This window comes from Serinus canaria, chromosome 6 (genome assembly GCF_022539315.1).
Source record: "Serinus canaria isolate serCan28SL12 chromosome 6, serCan2020, whole genome shotgun sequence".
Classification (NCBI taxonomy): domain Eukaryota; kingdom Metazoa; phylum Chordata; class Aves; order Passeriformes; family Fringillidae; genus Serinus; species Serinus canaria.
The window spans coordinates 6889363-6910994 of record NC_066320.1 but is presented as its reverse complement, the minus strand read 5'-3'; the positions used below and the strand labels follow the sequence as shown (position 1 = coordinate 6910994).

Sequence of the window (21632 nt, the reverse complement as noted above, 5' to 3'; positions counted from 1 at the left end):
GGGAGATCAGTTTGGACAAATATCTGTAAGGAATGGTTTAAGTGGAGTTCGCCTATCCTTCAGGCAGAATTATGGATTAGATGACCTCCTGAGGCTTCTTTCAGATCAGTGAGGAATCAGTTTACAAACACAGCAGCATTAATCACAGTCTCTGCAGTGCCTTCCTGGCCCTTCTATCTCTCAGGATGATGCTCAGGAGCTGCAGCTCCTACAGCATCAGGAGAGATGCTGTAGGAGCTGTGAAGCACCACAGAGCTGCTTCACCTCCTTCTGCAGGGCAAAGCACTGGCAACCAGAAACATTTCTGAGACTTGCTATAACTTGTGCATCTCCTCCTTCAGCTGGCTGTGTCTTCCCCAGTAAGACAAAGTGTTCTAAAGCATTTCAAGCTCTCTAGCTGGCTGGAAAAACTTTTATACCTCATCTGGTGAGAAGGAAAAAACAACGTACTTTCAGGGTTCAAAAAGTTGTGAGTTTGAGAGCTGCTTGAAGGGAATGAGGACTAAGGGAAGGCCTCCTGCACCTGCAGGTTCCTGGCACTGCCCCAAGACCATCTGTGCAAAAACCTGTGGGAAGGAGAGATTTATATATTCAATGTATTAAATTTTTTTTTCCTGTACTGCTTCGGGGCACTTACACTTCTTCTCAAAATCCTGTCACCACACAAACTAAAATAATGCTTTCTATTTTAAAGTTCCCTGAGCAGAAGCTAAAGGATGGTAATAGTTCCATGAAAGCCAGGCATTCATTTTTATCACCTCCTCACTGCCCAGTATCTCCAGGTCAGAAACAGGTTTTCAATTTCCTTTTGGCACCCACAGTGGGCCTGTTACAGGAACATACAGTTCTGTGCAAGCAAAAAATCCAGAGACACAGTCAGTGTCTTTGTGGAGCAGGCAGACAGAAACTGATAGCAAAACCCTTGTGCACTTTGGGGGAAAATGGGAAAGTTTTAAAGTAATTTCTTATCCTGAAACTATTTATTCAATTACACCTAACATATGGCTTGAAACATAATGGGAAAACCACAGGAGAAAGCATTTCCAGAGGTTTTTTTTTTATTTTTTACCACAAACCTCAAATAAATGACAGCTGATAAAACAGAAAAATACCCTAACATATCTGGAGAAGTAAAGAGGGAGCAATTCAGAGAGAACAAGACTGTACTTGCATTTTATTCTTTTGGCTTTCAAGTGAGAACTTGCCTGAAACATCATGAACTGTCAGAACAGAGCAGCAGCATATATTTCCTTTTTGTTAGGAGAGTCTTATTCCTGTTTTTAAGAGCTGATTAGCCCAATGGTGGGGGAAGAAGACAACAGCACATCATACTGTAAGGGAAGTGCTGCCATGCTGCAGAGTGGGCAACAGATCAAAGCAGCAGCTGCTTTGTCAAACCAACAGATGCAAAACCCATTGTGCCATTGATGTCTCATTAATATGAATATTAGAAAGATTTTATTACTTTTTATATCTTCAAGACTTAGTTCAATTCATTCCCAAGAATTTCAAAGCTTATAAAATAAAAGCTCTTTGGAAAAAATTAGGGTTTTTTGGCATATATTTGTTTCCAAAATCTGTGACCAGTATAATATCAGGACAACCACTATTACTTTAAATTCAATTAAAGGCAAAAATCGACTAGGAGCAATTCTTTCAGCATTACTTTAGATGCTACTCATCTGAGGAAGTATATAAAAAATAAAATATACACTTTTGAAAAGGAACATAGATGGCATTCTAACAGAGAGTAATATAAAGCAATTCTTTCAATATCATGAAATAAAATACCTAAAAGCATAATGCCAAATGAAAAAAGAATACAAATTCCTAAGATTGCAGGAAAATTACCAAAATTATTTCACTCTTCTGGAAATTCATCACAGTATCTTTGGTACCTGATTGAAAACAACAACAACAAAAAAAAAAGAAACAAAGAAAAACAAAACAAAACAACAATAAAATCAACAACAAAAAATCCCTCTAAGATTCTTTATTTATATGTACAGACATACACAGAGATACAGTTATTTCTTAACATGTATTCTCCCTGCCTTCTGATGTTCTTATTTTTAACCCCACTGATAATGTCAGAGTTCTATTCCACTTACTTATTACCTAATTTTTCATTAAAAGCTACCATGATCACCAGTAGGACCTGTGCTACATCACTGAAGTGGAATAAAATGTATTTCTCATTGAGTTTTGCACCACTGGAGCATATAAATTAATTCAGGATATAAAATTATTCAGGTGATGAGTACCTTTAGGATCAAAGAGCTTCACAGCACATGATATACCATTCAGTAGCTCATAAGTGAGCTAAATTTTCAGATCTGTTGATCTGTCTCTAAGATTTTGGATTCTAAATACCTATGTGTGTAACTTGTTACAGTAGCACTTTGGAAAATGTTGAAAGAAATTACCTTGCATAGTGTGTCTCTGTGCTCACCAGAGTCCTAACTCATCCTGGGAGCAAACACCCATGGGGAAGTGGGGGTCATCAATAGTAGGGTCATCTCTCTGGCACATCAATATTCACGATGAGCGGCAAAATAATCTGAGATTTTCGAAACAATAGGGACACATACCAAGGGCATCCTGTTGTCACCTCACAAAGATGTTAGAGTTTACGCCAAACTCAAAAAAAAAGCAAAATAATGGAATTTCTAAAGTAGCTCAGTTGTCTAAATCTACATTGGAATTATGAAGATATTTATTTTGCACATTTTCAAGTATTACCACAATGCCTCTCCTTAAAAATAGACAAAGAAATGCATTTGAACTGCAGCAGTACTGTCTTTAATGGTTTGGTGTTGGGATTTTTTTCCTCTTCTCATTGTTTAAAAAAAGGATAAGTATTGACATCTTGAGGCCTTTGCAGTTGTCCTAGAGTCATTAATCTCTGGCTGACCTAATAAAATCAGACTTTACTTATATTTCACTGATACCTTGTGATAGTCTTGCATGCACCCCTCAGCTTGTTAGTTATTATATTTGTACCAGAGAACATGAAATATGACACTAGAAATAAATCACTTTCTTTCGTGAAGAAGAAAAACCACTGCTGCATTTAAAATGTGAAACTTTTCACATCAAAAAGTGCCTCAAAAGTGCTTCAAAAAGTGTCTCATTCTCTATTAGCAGTACCATGAAGAAAGTAAATTTTTTACCTTTTAAGTGGAAGCCAGAATGCTGACCGTCATACAGTTACAGTCTCACCAATTCTACCATGACACAAAACAGTAAAAACTCTTTAAAACAACTCCTTCTGCCAAGTAAAATGAACCTTCGTAAACTATTTGAGAAATTTCTTTTTCCTTGCAGTTTCTAAAAATTGACATTATCTGAATTTGACTTTTACATCTTCACATTCTGACCCCTAATTGATTTCATTTCTAGGTGAATACAGGAGTGCAATTGTATGCACAAAATGTTTACAATAACCAGAGAAGGATTCATTGCTACCAGTTTGGTTTTTATGTGTTCATTGTGCAAAAGTACCACTACAAATACAATTCCTACAGAAGTTGTGCCCTTCAGTTTCCAGGGAAAAGACTCTCCCATGCCATCACTACCACCCTTGATTTTTCCTGTAGTCCCCTGCACAAGCTTCTCCTCTGTGTGAGAAATGCACCTGGCAAGACACTGGAATGTTCAGGAATCAATAGAAAAGGACCATAAAATGACAAAAGAAACTACCCCAATGTGAATTATTTGTTGTTCATTCCAGCCCTTGTGGTTCTCAGTAAAAAGCACAGGCCTTGATGGTATTTTAGTTTCACCAAAACCAGAAATCATGCATTGTTTGAGGACAAGCCAGGACATCGTGCGCAGACACAGATTTTCCCTTATCTTATGTTTATTATAGATCATTTGGGGTTTCATTGCATCCCAAATACTAAAGAAACATTTTATAGATTGTTAATTTTACAGCTCATTAATTCAGCCAACTTACATCCACCTCAACTCAAGAAAGAATGAGATTTACAGTGAAGTTAGCAGATAAAAAAAAACCACCAATAACTCAAGGCAGTACTGAAAAATGGATCAAGGAAATGAGAAGAGTTCTTACGTCAGGAACACCTAATTCAATTTGCCTCATGTTCAAATCAAGAAAAGAATCAAAGATCAGGAAACACTCAGAAAAACTAAAACACAGCTAAAATATAGGTATGTGTAACAGATTTTTGGCAGTTCTGACTTTGACAGAATTCAACTCTGTAAGTTTGGATGGCTTCATTTATTTATTTTGGCTACATTTTTAAATTTATTTTAGGTATTAACTTAATAGTTTAGGTATTAATTTAATTATTAAATTTATTCTTAGGTATTAATCTGTTTATTAAATCCCTCACACCGTAGAGGGTGATCTTGTCGCCCAGTGAGTTGCAGCTGGGTCAGTTGCTGAAGATTGGAGGTGGGCCTGATCTTAACAGGCCACACCTGCAATCAATAAGAACTAGTGCTAGATAAGAGTAAGGAAAGAGGAGTGAGGAGAGTCAGATTACTGCAAGGACCTGGAGAAGTGAGGGTGTAGAGGAGCTGCCTGTATCAAGAAGGTGTGAAGCTCTGATAATATGAAATCCTCGTACTATGATGATGATAGAACCTTTGCTATCTAAGACAACACACGCCATAATGAAGTATACTACAGTATTTCAATGCATTTTGATTTTTGCTTTTTGAAGAATATACCTTCTTAGTCTTGTTTCTTTCAAAAATCTTTGTAGTTGTTGCCATATTCAATATTATAGGGGAAAAACTTCATATAGCAATGTTGAACCCTGTAATCACTAAAGAAAAACACCCCACAAAATGGGGGGTTTTTGTTGTTTTTGTGGAATATCCTATGATAAGTACCCCAAAAAATGTATCTATGGTACCTCAGTCCTCTAGCAAAGCAGCCCAGAGCTAACCATGGGTTTATGGATCCCTGTATGCTCACCTGAAGGTGCTGACACCCTCTGTGTCTTCAGCCTCCTGTTTCCTATTTATTTATTAGCAGGCTGAAATATCATCTTCATTTCTTGTCTTGGGCAATTCATTGGCTAAATTGAGTTTGCCTCTGTATTTCTTTTTAAGCAAGACAGAAATACAATAATTGATAGCATGTAGTAAATATTTCTTGAAATTGCATTGGCAGGAAGTCAGAGAATGATGTGCATGGGTGAATTGCTGCCACTCAGCAGCCTGGCCCAGTGAGGGGCACTCAGCTTCTGAGTGTGGCCTGAGGATACTGAAATGATTCTCATTAATTCAGTGACTTTGGGCCCCTTTTGGCATCAAGTGTGATTTAACAGCCTCCAACTGACAGACACCTACATCAGACAGTCCTGCCCCACTGTGTTATTAAATGTCTGGTTTTTTTAATGAAAATCTGTTTTACTGCCTTAGTTTTAGATGCCATTTTAGAAACTTTCAGAAGGTTTTGAACTCCTTGAGCTTGGAACAGTACAGAAAGAGTCTTCACAGAAGAGGTAGTGACCCAGCCTTCCTCCCCCACCACTACTTTGACCCTCTCTGGAAGGTAGTGGCCAGGCAGAGTAAGACACTGAGCCCAGCAGTCAAACATGCACAGTTTGCCCCTCAGCACTGCTTAGGTGGGCCATGAGAAATAATACATAATAGCACCTATTTATCTGTTTCCACAGGACAATTGTCCACCCAAGGATCCCCCAGTGCACTGGTTTCTGAACTCCCTGAAGATAATGCAGAGGAAAGAGGAGATGGCCCAGCTTTTGGTCACCTGGATCACACTTGCAGTGTGAATTGATGCACTGATCCTGTGAAAGGTTGAACCAATGCCTGAGCTGTGAAATTGCTGTTGTTATTAATGGGATTTGGAATTCAGCCAACCACAGCAATCTTAACAGCATTAGAAAAGATGCTACAGTAAAACACAGCTCCACCATTTAAACAATTTTTTTAGGCTTCACTAAGAGCTGAAATACTATCTCCATCTTAATATACACAAAGCTGCAAATAAACTGAAGGTATTGACATATGTCTAAATGCCAGCATTTGACATAAGGAACAATAGTATAACAAAAGCCAGAACTGATCAGTGTTCAGAAATGTCAATGTCATCTCTCAAATTAGGCAAAAAAGACAATGAAACCCTCTCCCTCCCTTATAAAACTGCTCCTTCCTAGTCAGCAGGAACATGAGAAAGAATCAGTCTGACAAAAACTATTTTTGTCCTGACCAGCAAGATATAACAACATTAAGAATGCCCAAAACAAGAAGTCCAAGGCAGACATAGATGGATAAATCTATCCTTGTGATCTATGCCAGGGTATGAAAGGGAGACTTCAGGAAGATCCCAGAGCTCCTATGCAGTTGAAAAGAAAGATTAAACAGAATTTAGAAATATCTGGCTATTAAGCAACAAAAATTACTTCTCCTCATGAGAAATTTAAATTCCCCTGAACATTCTTATTTGATGGACAGTCAGTGACCAACTCAACTGCCTGTGCTGACCAGGCAAGTAAGATGGACACTTGGAGTATTCCAGTAGCCTTTCAGATAACAAAGAACAGTCTAAGCACCAAATGTCTCAAATGTCCACCCTAAAATTAAGCAAAAATGGCAACCTTCTCATAAAAGATGTTGATGGTATGAGTGCTCACTTTCAGATAAACATGAATATTTCAGTCTGATGTCCAGGCTATAACAAGCTGATATATTTTGGGCAACTTAAAATTGAACTGGGAGAGACTATTGCTAATAAAATAAACAACTTATAGGTAATGAGCTTTATCAAAAAACAAGCTTACTATACTCTGAAGTGTTGTCAGAGTGCTGCTTTCACATGAACATTGTGAAGCAGAGAAAATGATGTTATAATATACTTTGCATACTTTGCACCAATGCTGGTTTGACTTTTCACTCAATTAATGTGAAAATATTTGTAGTATGACACAAGAAGACAATTTTTACAGAAAAACACAAAAAGAAACATAAGGCTTTATAATCCTTGGCTCTTTCCAAGGATTTCTAGCATACCTCTCCTGGAAACTTGCAACTGCATCTGCTGTGGTCACTGCTGCAACTCTAATACAGTGATAAAGTTAATTTTAAACTGGTTAACATACCCACAGGCACTTCTTACTTTGCTGTAGTGAGGCTGGAGCTCAGCATGGGCTCCTTTTTTCAATGTTTAATCAGGTCCTAACTTGATTTTTATAACTTATGTGGGTCTTTACAGTTTCACTAATCCTAAATTGCCCTTTTCCTTACATTTCACAGCAGTTCCAGTTACCAGAGTGCAGCAGACACGTAGACATATAGAACAGAAACATTTAGAACAAAACTCTCCTGTAAATCAAGTCATGGACACACTCTATAAATACATCATAAGAAAAATGCCTTGCTGCTTTAAGATGTATTTTAAAATGAAGTTTGTTTTGTCATCAGTGGAAAAAGACTGAAATAGATGAATCTAATTCAAAGAGGGAGAATGAAGTACTAAGAAGCTCATATTTCCTTGGTGACCACTTAATACTATTTTCATTAGCCTGCCTCACACCTTTCAGCTCCACTGAAGGGAGACTGAACAAGTTGTCCATCACATATTAAATTGCAGGACAAGGCACCTCCTCCCATCCTGGAGCCTGTGTGCTTAGAGATCCCATAAGTCTGATGCACTTCTGGCTCCTGCAACCCTTCCTTGACCTCATCTCAGCCCTGGCAGGAACAAGGTGCAACCTTAGCCCATACCTGCCAGCCCAAATATATCTACAGTACCACTGCAAAGGCAGCCTGTGTGTTCCCCAGAGCTCTGTGACACCTGGGACTGTGTGCTTTGGGTGGATATTATCCAGGAGCCCACCCACTGTGTTCCTGCACCATCTGCTTTCCCAGCACAGCCACACTTTTACAAGCCTGGTAAAATCTTCTGTGGTCTTCCCAGGTGCGCAGATGTGACCAGACTGGGGGCTTAAAATATTCTCAAATAACATTGCAGAAAATTTTCCTATTTACCATTTGAATTATATAAAGCTTCTTTAAAAATCTGTTACCACCTTTCAGGGCAGTCCTTATTCATATGAACAAATCCTTTAAAATGAAACCCACAAGAAAAGCTAGAAACCATGACACACACCATTCCCACAGGAGGCTATGGACTATGAAGTGATGCAGTTGTTTGAGCAGCTGAGAAAAATGGAAGCACTTTTTATACAAAATTGTAATTTCAAAAAAAAAAAATTAGAAAACTTTCTGCATCAAAGAATTAAGAAGAAATGCCATATACAGAATTCAAAATATGACTGGGAGAGAGAAAGGCATTCTGGCTACTGCTCTGAAAGCCTCTGTCAATTTAATTATCTTCAGGACAGGTGGTAAAAGAGTCATTGATTTGATTTTTTAAGGGAGGAGTATTAAAAGAACAGTATTTTGGCACATTGAGGATTTTACTGGACAGACTTATCCATGAGAAAACATCTGCAGCATGCACTTCTAATAAGGATCTCTGCCACTAAATTACATTTTTAACCTACAAATGGTAAAGGTTGAAAGCTGACAATTGTAAGGGATTAACTAAAACTTTTGATCAGATTTTATTTTGTAAAGAAGGAATATATAGTCATAAGCCAGCAAAAATAAACCTATGGTCTGAATTTCAGTGAGGATACTGTCTTTCCTGTGACCATTTCAATACAGTCTCCAGAACAACCAAGTGAGAAGCATAAAGAGCAAACTTTTCAGAACTTTCTCTGAATACACCTTAGGATTTTCCACACTGAATTTGAACCCCAACAAGATTGCAATCATGTATTTTCTGCTTCACAGAACTGCCAAGATAAAAAATACAAAATGCATTTGTTCATTTTTGCTCACAAAAGAATAAATTATCCATTTATCAGTCTTCTCAGAGATGAAAATATTTCTCAAAATCATCAAACAAGTTATATATCACCATTGATTTTAAACATCTTTGCAGCATGATTGGATGTTTGCCTGTATTTAATGTAACCATTGTCTTTTCCTTTTAATATTTAAACTCTCCCACTTTCAGCCTACTAGATTAAGTTCTTAGCAGAGAAAGAATCAAAAGAAGTAGAAATAATAGAATAGAAAATAGAAATTGCAAATAACAGCCATTTTTTGCCAGCCAACACAAACATCAGAGGTGACATGCAAAGTCAGCCAATGTGAAGTAGCTCAGCATGAATTTTCCAATAACCAAGGAATATGCTATTTGTCTGGAAAACTACTGGACTTCAAATCTAGGAAGAAAAATGCCCCTGCTGACTTATCCATTTCAACATATTAAAATAAGACCAAAACAGAAATTCAGAAAGCTCACTTTTACAGCAGTTACAGTGAGAAGTAGTAGCAGTGTGAAGTTTTGGTTTTTTTTTAAAAAAGTTATTCCTGATGAATTCCTTATATAGGAAATAGGATGGAAATAATCATCAGTTTTGAGAGATACATTTATTTTTCTATATTGTTATGTTACTTGGAAGAAAAATACATACAATGTATATGATGCAAAAATGCCAAAGCTTTTGGGAAGCCCTGAAAGAAAATAGAACATTCCTTGGGAAATGTGGTAAATGAGTGCCACTGCTTCACACAGCAATCAGAATATCAGGGAAAATAACAAGCAGTCATGGAGAAAAGCAATAACCTTAAAAATAAAATTGCAGATGGAGCAAGATCCATCAGCCACCCTCCACAAACCCAGCAGCCTGAGCCAGGTATGAGAGCTGAGTGCCTTGGTGCCTTTCCTGCCCTGGCCATGAGGTCCAAACCCCTTTCAGCTCCAGGGCCCTGGGCACACCCTGCACACACCCAGAGCCCTCCTCAGCCACACAGTTGCACTGCCAGGGCTGTCTCTGCCCTGCCCACCTGAGCTCCAGGTGCTACTCTGGAGCCTGCAGCCCAGGCTGCCTTCCTCAGGGGCAGTGAGACTCAAGGAAAGACCACTGAGCACTGCCATTTCCAGAATCCAAGCAGTGCACAGAATTGCCCTTCTAAACCAAATCCAAATCTTCTTCCTGTAGCCAACAACCTGGAAAGGGCATTTTTGTGCATACTTGTCCACCCTTACAGGTCCATGCTGTTGGGACTTCACATGACAATGGGCTCCAAATGGAGTGGCAGAGGCAGGACACAGATGTTGGATGGTATCTAAGGGCACAGTTTCTAATTAATTTATGCTACTGGCCATATGCAAGAAAAGTTTCACAGCTGTTTCTCAGTATTACAGACTACATAAAATTAAAAACATATTTAACCATAAATATTAAAACACTTAAAATATTCCATGCACAAGTCAAATTGAAAGAAAGAATTCCTTCTTCTTCACCAGGAATCTGGGCTTTTACTAATGCTTTCCCTTATTCCATCCAGGCATAAGTCTGTGGCATGTGAGGAGAAGTTATTGAGACGTTTATTTAATAACAAAAATTTTCTGAGCCTTCTCTGCAGAACAAAAAATTTGCCTTTAAACCACGGGAGTAGTAAAAGCAAAATGTTGCCCTGTTAATTAGAAAGGACCTCCACAGCAATCCCCACTGGTCATACCAAAAGCTTTTAGAATTCATCCTTTTAATTACCCTCAGAAACATTTTATCACAAATGTTCAGTACTGTAATACAGTGAAAATCCATGCCAAATATTATTTTTGTTAGCCACCAAAATTATTTCATTACTTCATAAAGAGCCAAAAACTTAATTGAATTACTTCATTGAAGTTAACCATAATTGAATCTTCAGATCACAAGAAAGCCAAAGCAAAACAGACAGCATTTCAACCCAATACACTGGGGATCCAGGGAAGCTGAAATATTAGAGCAAATGATTAATTATTTCATAAAATATAAGGAAAAATCAGAGGTTTTGTATATTTGTACACCACAATATTGCTAATGCTGTAACACTGCCTTCAATTCTGGGTTGAAAGCATTTCATGAAACTCAGTAATTAATTTATTGGCATAATAATCCCCTCTTCTCCAACCTGATAGAAATAACAGAAACACCTTTCTGGCCATGTTCATTCTCTCTGGAAATGTTTTGAAATTTGTTGCAGTAAATAACCAGTATTCTCATCCTCCTGTGCAGAGAGATTTTTATGCCATTACTCTCAATTACTAAATTACTCCAAAAGAATTAAATTGAATTAAACAGTTAGGTGGCTTGTGGTACCAAAGAAATCATCAAGAAGGATCAGGGCACTTCTTTCAACTGAATTTCTTTTCTCAGTAATAAAGCAAGATCTGATCCCAAGTTACATCACAGACCAGCAGCCATGGAAAATAACATTACCACTGTTTTCATGATGATTCATATCTATAATTTTCAAATTCTCTTGACAGTCCTCCTGTGCCACATACAGCATTAATGTCACACTAGAAGAAAACCACAGATCTTAAGTGCCATTTCTGAGAAAGGAGTTTGTAAAATTCATTATCTGTTATTTCCCAGGCTAGGCCATTTTAAAAGATGTATCTGCAGGAGAGCAACAAAGTCAATGGACAACACAGCTCTTCGATATTGCTCAGAATAACAAATCACAAAGAGCAAAAATAAAAACATATTTGACCATTAGAACAAAACCTAAAATATTCCATATTGACAGCTCTCATTTTAGGAAAAAATCTTTGCATACCATCTTTGCCATGCAGTCTGAGTCATGAAAAATGCAAAATGCTAAAGTTAGGGTAGAAAGCTAAAATGAATTCAAGTAGTTGAATAGTTCTGCTCTTTAACTTTGTTTTAGCAGCAAACAAAATCAGCTTGGAGACTCTTTCTTTCATCCCCTCCCTATGTGAAGAACGATTTGCTCATTAACTCCCTCTGAAGCTGAGGAGCAGCTCCAAAAGCAGAGCCCAGCTCCCGCAGCTGCTTAGGCTGGCACAATGCGTTGCCATTAACATCAGAACGACCCCGTTCCCTGGAGCCAAGGGCTGCTCCACACACAGCCTGGAGGAATGGCACATGGAGAAAGAGCTGGCTATTTATATATTTTGCATCTGCTTTAATTACCCTATCACTACAGCACACAACAGCAACACAATTTATAAAGCACTGACCAATTTTATGGTAATTGAAAGACCCAATTAGCAATTCTCACACCACGGGCAGATTTTGTTTGATTCAGCAACAGTAAAAGAAAGAAAAATTTAGAAGGAAAAAAGGCTCAAAGGTATGTGCAGTTCCAGAGGAATCCAAGTCTCTAATGTAAAGTACATTTAACACATGTTTGAAATCTATTCTGCTCAACGAGGGCTCTGACTTGGGAACGTGCCTCCTGAACCCATTCTCTGGAATTTTTTCCCCTCATTAACCTAACTGGTTTCCCTGGAAGAGAATTTTATCCCATAGGAATCATCATGAGCTAAGAGAATATGCAACTTTATCTCAGCAAGTTGCATGCCATTATAAAATATTTCTGAATAGAAATACAATCAGTGGCCACACTTGGCAAAAGTAACACTCAAATGAGAGTTACCAATTAACTCCAGTTAGGAAAACCCCTGGGTTTATATTGATGTCACTTATTAAAAAATCCACAAAAAGTTCACAGGGACTGTGAGCTGGTCTTGAAACCATGAGAACAAGGTGCCAGAGCAAGAGAGTAATGATGAGCCCCCAGGGCAGAGTACTGGAAATCCTTATTTCATTGGCAATTAATTGTTCAAATAGATTCAAGCCAAAACTATAATGGAGTATAAGGTTAAGTAAAGCCTTCACAGCAGCAGATAGGCTGAAAATAGGATCTCAAGTTAGCTTAGACAATTATAAAGCTAAAAATTACATTCCTAGGGAAATTTGTGTATGGAAATGATAGTATAATGGACCAGACCCAGACCATCACATATACATTGTGAATTTTGTTATATGTGTGAGTGACCAAATCACCTATTTCTGTATCATTCTTTATTACCTTTTTGTACCAAAGGCTGTACTTGCATCCTGAAATGAGTGATGCCTGACACCCCATTCTGCAGTATGACAGCAACACTAAATATCTCAGCTCACTGTGTCAATTGGCTCTTGCACACTGGGTGAAAGAACCTGCTTGAGAGACAGCCACACCACACAATGCTTCCCTGTGGTGCTTTATACACCTTTCACCCCTAAAGTATCTACTGGCCAAGGTGATTCTTCTCAGTTCCCAGTCAAGGTGTGTCACCAGCTGGATCAGAGATGCAGCCCTGTCATTCCAGAGGGTTTAGGCAGGTGCACAGCTATGCCAGTGATGAAACCTTGCTCTTTGATAGGAGAGACAGACTCTAAGTGTGAAGCAAAGCAAGCCCAACCTCAACTTTTGGAGGAATTATGAATTTTCCGGCTCAAAATAGTCCCTGGTGTAAACAGCACTGACTTTGCTTTTTACATAGACTACCAAAAGCTCTTAAGCTACATAATTTCTATTATCATAAGAAATCATAAGGAAAGCAGTTTCTGTAATTCTACTTCAACTCCAGTCTGATATGACTGACTCATGATCCTCAAAGCAGTTGTTTCAGCTCTCAGGGATATGTATTAGTGCCTGCCTCATTCAATTTACCGTGGCACTGTTCTGGTGAGATACAGACACCTGTTTTACAGCTGAGAGACAAACAAACTGCTTGACAGCAATTAAGGTAAAACTTTGCTTTGTCATAAAGTCTAGAAAACTGCTATTTCCTCAGTCTGTCATGCTCTCTGAAGAAAGGGTGAGATGTTAGCAAATTTTAATGACTGCTGTTAAGGGAAAATGAGGGATATTCAGAGAATTATACTTGCAAATTAAAATCTGGTAACCTAAAACTTCTGTGGAGTTTTAGTCTTAAAGTCTCAAAGCTGGAAAAGAATCCACTGAGCTGCAATTTACAATGATTGCCAGCAATACTTTCCAAGGATTTTGCACGTCACTTGTTACTGGATTTAATTTTACTAGACTGGATGAAAACTATTCTCTTTTTCTTGGAAATTACTCAAAAGTTCTTTCCTTTCTAATTTATTTTTTCTCATTTCTATCCTTTCTAACAGTGAAAGTTAGAAATGAAAGCTTGACCTTTGGCACAATGCCTTCTTAGAAAATGCAGTTCCATAATTTCTGTCTGCATCCCCATTGAAACCACTTGAAAAATTCCATGTGGCATCCCCTGTGTCAGTATCCAGCAGAGCTGAGTTGGCTCTGGACAGTGGATCACATTCCCCACAATCATTCATCTATCAGGGAAGATGTGGCTGTGTCTGCTTTGCCTGGATCTATCCATCCCTCCATGCCCACAGGCAGTGCCCAAAATGACTGCACTTGCTTTCTCTTAACCAGCCTGATTGCATAAACAGAAAGAAATCCTGTTACAAACATTTCTGTGGGAAAACAGAAAGAAATCCTGTTACAAACATTTCTGCGGGAAAACAGAAAGAAATCCTGTTACAAACATTTCTGTGGGAAAACAGAAAGAAATCCTGTTACAAACATTTCTGTGGGAAAACAAAAACAAACAAACCAAGCCCCAAAACTTCTAAAGGTCAGTGCAAGCAGTGGAGTAGTAGCAAGAGTGTTGAAAACCGGTCATTGTAGAGGGATGTGAGAGAGCCCACACGGTGCTGTCACACCACATCACACATCACCCTGCAGTAAGGCTGTGCAGGCACACTGTGGGGAACTAATATTAAGCTGATATAGTCAAGCTAGAGCAAAATGATCTGGATGTGTTGCCCTTTAACCAGGTTTACTTGGGTTAAATTCATATCAAGCAGCAAAAAAAACAAAACACTTAAAACCAAAGAAAAGGAAGCTTCATATAGAATTTTACATTGCTTCAGCTAACACCAAGGTAATCCCATGTACACAAACATGTGGATTGTCCATGGTAATCCCATGGACAAACATACAAAACAGTGAATTTCTCTAACAGTCTCACCTAGAAAATGTAAAAAGTGCTTTTGGGAGACTAACACAAAGCCAAAAGCTTTTACTGATTAATTAGTCTTCATCATTGACCTCATTACCAAGGAAATCTGAAAACCAGATGGTTAATTTTCTTTATTTTGTACGTGAGATGACAAAAAATTAGCAAAACCAAAATAAAACAAACAAAACTCTAAAAGTAGCCCCATTTTTCTGCAAGAGGCATGAGCATCTCAAGCTTACTGTGCACCCACAGATTTCTAAACCTTGGTGAATCTTCCTAATTCAAAGACAGAAAATCCCCCAACAAACAAGCAGCAGTTTAAAGTGTGTAAAGACAATACATCAGATCAGAAGAAAAAAATAGCATGAAAAGCTTTATCACACATCTGCCAGTGCTTGTTATTTTTTGCATCTTTGGTCTTCACTACAAATTGCTATCACTTTAGCATATTTTATGAAAAGAGTGTCTGGTGAGCAAAAGAGGGAAGAGAAACATCAACCTTGTGATCCCTTCCTTCAAAATACACTTCATCCATTTCAGACTTGTCTAGGTGGACCTGCTAGTTTGTTAATTCCTAAGGAGTTTCTGACAAAACATCCTTGATAGCTGTGACAAGGTATGTCAGCTTTGCATCACTAATATCTTGTACTCCAAGGGCTCTGGTTACTCTGCACATCTCTTTCCAAAAGGCAATATGATTATTCTGGCATTAGAATAGACAGGACAAAAGACCAGTTTCCCCTAACAACAGCAGTGCTATTTGAGCCTGCTTGATTCAGCAGCATTTAGCAGTGTGCACAGCCAGCCTGGTGACACTGTCGTGGTTACAGTGACATGGGGTGTATCTCCAGATACCCCCACATTTAGTCAGCAGAGCAGGTAAATCTAATTCAATTTGATAATTAGCTTTTACATTAAAACAGTAACAAAAACCAAAGCCCAACAGGATGGATCTGCGTTGATTTTTTTCCGAAAGAAAAACATCCTGCAGCATTTCAAGATTTCTGGATATGTTAATAATCTGTCCCTCAAGACAGACACTTTTATTTGCCCTTACTAAATAACTTAATATAGGGATTAAAACTGCCTGCTAAGCACTCTGTAGACATCTATCAAACACATTTCTGTATATCTGATTCCTAAGCTGAGAGATTGCGATATGCCCTGAACTTAAGCCTTTATGAAACATAACAGAAAATCAGTTGGCAGGGATCTTGGGGCATCACAGTAGTTTAATTTAACAGGGTATAACAGTAAATGAAAGACAGCTCTTGATACACAAAATCAAAGTCACAGAAGTCTGTAACTTGCTCACCTACAGTGAGTTGTCCTCACTTTTCCATGATAAAAGGAATTTGATGAATGTTAATTACTGGGACAAGTTTCAGTTGTGGAATATAAGAGCACATGACTGAAGTAACTGAAAAAATGGAAGCATCATCCTGTTTTTCCTGAAACTCTTTTGTTATAAAAGCAGCAGCACAAAGACATTCCAAACCACAAATCACATAGTCCTTGTCAGGGATGTCAAAGTAAGTGTGTGGTAACTAGCCTTGCTCTCAGTTCAGAAGTGGCCATCAATTTGGGACAGCTAAGGTAGACTTTCTGACTTTTCCCAATCATGCACTCTTGAGAGCATCGTTCTTTGCTGAAATATTTACTGAGAAACTGGGCAGCAATTCCTTGTGCTTAGATTTAAAGAAAAGGTGATTTTATGGCAACCAAATACCAACATTTTGGTTCAGAATCAGAAGGCTTCACAATACTCCCAGCAGGCTTCTTGATTGCAATATTTTAACCATCACAGCAGACTGAGGCTACAGCTCTCTGTACTACACACTGATTTCATGGGTTTTGGTCTTTGTGCATATTTTGGGGAGCAGGGAGCAGACTGTCACATCTAAAAGTTGTTTTCAGAAGTGACCTTGTCATTGAAAAATTGTTTTAGACCAACAGTAGAGCTCCATGAAAATAATGCCCCTGCTTGCTGAAGTGCAGCTCACTTCACTCAAGTGCTCCAGTCCATGCTCAGACAAGACACTACCTGAAACTAAATGGCCATGTGATTTGTTCATCCTCTTTTGCTAGAAAGAAATTACTGTGCATTTTCACTTCAGCAGAGTGACAGTAACAGACAGGTGGCCTTACAGTTTTATTGACTGGCCTAAGGGCTTGTGGAGTGAATATTTACCAACAGCATTTACTTAGTTTTGTTGAAATTAATACAAACAAGTGAGGAAATTCACATCAGCAACCAGCCCACTTGAAAATACTTCTCAAACAAATAATAAAGAATTGCTTTCAAGAATGGCATATTCAAAAGAAGTTCCTGGGGAAAAAAAAGCTTTTTTTCTTTTGCTGACCTTCATTAGACCTTGGTTGTAGAAGAATGCACACCCATGAACTTAAGTTGTCTGAGAAATGTTGTAGAGGGTGATCTTGTCCCCCAATGAGTTGCAGCTGTTTCAGTTGCTGAAGATTGGAGGTGGGCCTGATCTTAACAGGCCACACCTGCAATCAATAAGAACTAGTGCTATATAAGAGTAAGGAAAGAGGAGTGAGGAGAGTCAGATTAGCGTGAGGATCTGGAGAAGTCAGTGTGTAGAGGAGCTGCCTGTGAGCAACATCAAGAAAGTATGAAGCTCAGATAATATGAAATCCTCGTACTATGATGATGATAGAACTCAAGTTATCTAAGACAACAAAATGTGAATCTAGATGTTTCAAGGATACAGAACTTAGGGCTCTGCAGAAATTTCAGTTAGGGAGACAAAGTCATAGGCCAAGAATTTTCCAAAAAGATTTGGGAATTAAACAATTTTTTAAATTCAAAATGTATGGCACAAACACAAGACAGAAAAATTGGCTTTAATTCTACTCTTTATATGAAGGGATTTGACCTTAAATCCCTGAGAAGAGTGCCCTAGCTCCAGCAGAGTACAAGCTGAGCAGTCACAGCCTGATGATACACTCCAGCATTTAATAAATGCATTTACACACACTCTTTTTTCCATTTTTATTTCTCCTCTCATTGCAGCTACTGAAATTCAATTGTTTTATAACCCAGATGGACATCCAAACCATTACTTGTCAATAGGAAGAACTTAAATTCAGTGTGACCAGAATAAAACAATTGCCAGTTATTTGACTATGATGAAAAATGTAGAAATAAAGGCTCCAGAATTTCTGCCTGAGATCCAGCACTGAGTGAGGAGCATGTGCAGGTCCCCCACTAGACCCAAGCAATCACTGTGATGTAGAAGCTGCCCCCTCACAGAACAGATGATTGTTTCATCAGGACTTGGTAATTTCTATAGTGATAGAGGCTTGACATTGGGAGGTACTGTCGGCTGGCAAATGGAAGCAGAGTTTTTTAAAGTATCTTTTAAAGTCTTCTTCCTTGACTTTTGACTTCCAAATGATGTGTTACACTCCATCATTGCTCTGCTAGTATTTGATTAGCTTTTGGGAAATGCCAGCCTGTTTCTGCTTCAATGGCTTTGTTTAAAACCTTGAGTTATCTTTCCTCATTCTCTCAAAAAGCTATTTCCTACCTAATGTGGTTTATTAATCTGCTGCATTACTGGCAAAGCAAACAGAATATTAAGTGGGATACTTCAGCAGCATCTGGCAGTACAAAATATCTGGGAAATACTTGAAATTGTTCTGAACCATAACATCTTTTCCTCAGTTGTTTTACTGGAGAATTCCAAAAACTTGGTCTCTGAAAAAAACTCACTGTCTCTTAAAGACTGAAATGTGTACCATGATTTTCCAGTGGCTTGGCCATTAGCTTAGTCCATGTATTTTACTCCAAAATGCAAATGGGGTGGAAGACATTACTGTGGTTCTAAGTTTTATAGGTAAAATATTCCTTTAAGAATTTTTTTGCTAAGTTATGTCCCTGTGGTCGGACGAGTCTGCTGGAGAAATGATGCAAGGAAATCTAGTCTTGGGGCATAACATAATGCTGTTTACATTTGAGAAATGCCAGTCTCATAAAGGTCTTTCTGACAGAAACACAGCAAAGGACTTCAGTTATTGGTAGATTTACTGATTATATCTCCACCAACTGGTGCAACTCCACACCAGTGCAAATTCATTAAATGCTTCCTGACAGCAGGCAGTTCCTCCTGCCCACTCAGGTCACACCAACATGCTTACAAGGATTTATAAGCAAAACCCATGATTACAGGGATTTATAACCAAAATAAAACATTAGAGGAATACTGAGGAAAAAACTCAATGCAAACAACCCACCCAGGAATCAACCATACATTTTTCTGGGGAGTCAGCTGGTGACACTGGCCTGCATTTATCTGTCTACAGTTGATACATATTAGCATTAAGACTTTGAGAAGTTTCACTCTTTAGCCTCCAGCAAATCTCCAACAAACCAACTATAATTACATTAGAGCAGTATAGTATAAAAATTCCTCATGAGATATCAAAAGTTTCCATTAAGCAGTTAAAACAAAGAATGCTTTCATCCTACCTTAGCAATGTGAGTCTGTCCCCTCCTGCATCTTCTGTGTTGCTTGCCTGTGTAGAGAGGAGAAACAGAATGTACAAGGCTGGATTTCAATTCCAGACCAGTTTGGTCACTGCTCACTTGTGCTTTCTTAGCTATTTTTGGGAGGATAAACAGCACTTCTGGCTCTTCTAAGCATCTGCAATGTTCTTAGATTTTTTATAGATGTATTTGTCTTGGTTCAAGGCAAATTTGGGAGAGAACTTCTAAAGGGGTTTTCTAGGAAGTCGGATTTTACTACTCTTCTTTCAACTGGTCTGAGAGAAAATACTTTTGTGGAGAAAAGTGGAAAAAACCTGTTTATTAAACAAGAAAACTTAAACAATATTAAACAATAAAACTCTTTGCTGCTCTAAAAGAGATGACAAACCCAGAAAGTCCCCACTCCAGATTCTAGTTCAGCTCACTCAGTCTCTTATTAGTGTTTTTGGCGCTGGAAATGCCGTGGCCCAAGCCCGGCCCGGTGGCTACCGATGCGAGCTGCTGGTGCTCTTATGGTTGTTCAGTCTAGAGCAGGTGTGAACAGGTCTAAAGAAAGGGGAAAGAAGGAAAAAAAAACCAGAGTCTAGGGAACTTCTTTGCCTCAGCTAGCTAAACTAACTAAAAGCAAAAAAAGAGAGCTTTGTCTCGCCGTCTGTTCATCCGCAGACAACTCAGTCTAGGAGGAGGAATGTGTAGGAGTGAGTTCAGTGTCTGAAAACAAACTGCGTGCCTCCTCTCCCTCCCTCAATCCTTGGAGCAAGTCTTACAGGTGCAAAACTTACTATTCAGCATAAACGGAACAAGACCATTGGGGATAAAAGCATCATATAGTCAACTTAGGACATTCTACCCCTTATCTCTGTATCGTCAGCTTACTACTAAAACTAATATATATTCTAACTCTATAAAAACATACATCATACATTCAATATACAGTTATACACAGACAATGGTAGTAACATTTAGTAAACAGTGATATTTACACGTAGGTTTTACTCAACAATCAGATTTTTTTGAGGTACACATTATGTTTTATTATTTCTTTGTATTATCTACTATGTGGAACTTGGTTTTTGTGTAAAGACAATTTTACGAATGGGTTTGTTTGTATTCGAGGCAGAATTGATTTAAATTGTCTTCTTTAATAAATTTCTGACATGTACTACTGGGACTTTGTTTCTATTTACTCTGTGTAAAGGTTCAGATTGGGCAGGGTTTACTTGGTTAGTAGAGCTTCGGGTGTTAACTAGCTAGGTGGCTTTTGTTAGATGTTGTTCTTAGTTTTTGAAAGATTTTTCACTTAACGCTTTTAAAGTGGTTTTTAACAGTTTATTGTACTTCTTTACTTTTTTTGCAGTTGGTGCATGGTAGGGGATATGGTACACTTACTTAATGCTATGTTCCCTAGCCCAGGTGTTGATAAGGTTGTTTTTGAAATGAGTTTTATTGTTTGACGTAATTTGCTTAGGAGTTTTATGTTTTTACAGGACTTGCTTTTCAAGGCTTAGGATGGTGTTTTGGGCAGTAGTATGAGACACAGGGTAGGTTTTTAACTATTTAGTGGTGGCTTTTACTATGGTTAGCACGTAGCGCTTGTTTTGGCGTGTCTGGGGCAGTGTGATGTAGTCAATTTGCCAGGCCTCCCCATACTTGTATTTGGACTACTGCTTACTATACTACAGGGGTTTTACTTGCTTGGCTTGTTTGATGGCAGTATATGTCTCACAGTCATGGATAACTTGAGAAATACTGTTTATGGTTAGATTTACTTTTTGGTTTTGTGCCCACTTATAGGTGGCATCTTTACTTTGATGACTTGAGGCATCATGGGTTTACTGAGTTAGGAATAACTTTCTCTTGTGTTCTTAATCTAGGTTTATCTTTGACACTTTTATTTGTGCAGCATGGTCTAATTGCTTATTGTTTTGGTGTTCTTTATTGGCTCTGCTCTTGGGGACATGGGCATTTACATGGCGGACTTTTACAGGCAGTTTTTCTACTTTGGTAGTGATGTTTTTCTACTTATCAGCAGCTTAAATCGGTTTTCTTTTACGTTTCTAGTTAGCTTCTTTCTACTTCTCTAGCTATCTCTACAGAGCATTGGCTACTATTTATGAATTAGTGTATAGGTAGAGCTTTGGCTACTTTTTTTTCTCAGCCATGTTTAGGGTTAGTTGAACGGCTTTGAGCTTTGCAAGTTGGCTTGATTTACTTTCGGTAGCTTGAGTGACCTGTCATGTGGGGCTCTATACG

At 38.3% G+C, this 21632-nt stretch overlaps 1 protein-coding gene across 1 annotated transcript in view; it reads right to left on the bottom strand.

The window, feature by feature from the left end:
* FAM13C (family with sequence similarity 13 member C) overlaps positions 1-21632 on the bottom strand; it is a 117730-nt gene that overhangs the window by 63034 nt on the left and 33064 nt on the right. Inside the window, exon 6 of the mRNA XM_018911060.3 lies at positions 19362-19408. Coding sequence (XP_018766605.3) covers positions 19362-19408 — 47 coding nt within the window. The remainder of the gene's footprint in view (positions 1-19361; positions 19409-21632) is intronic.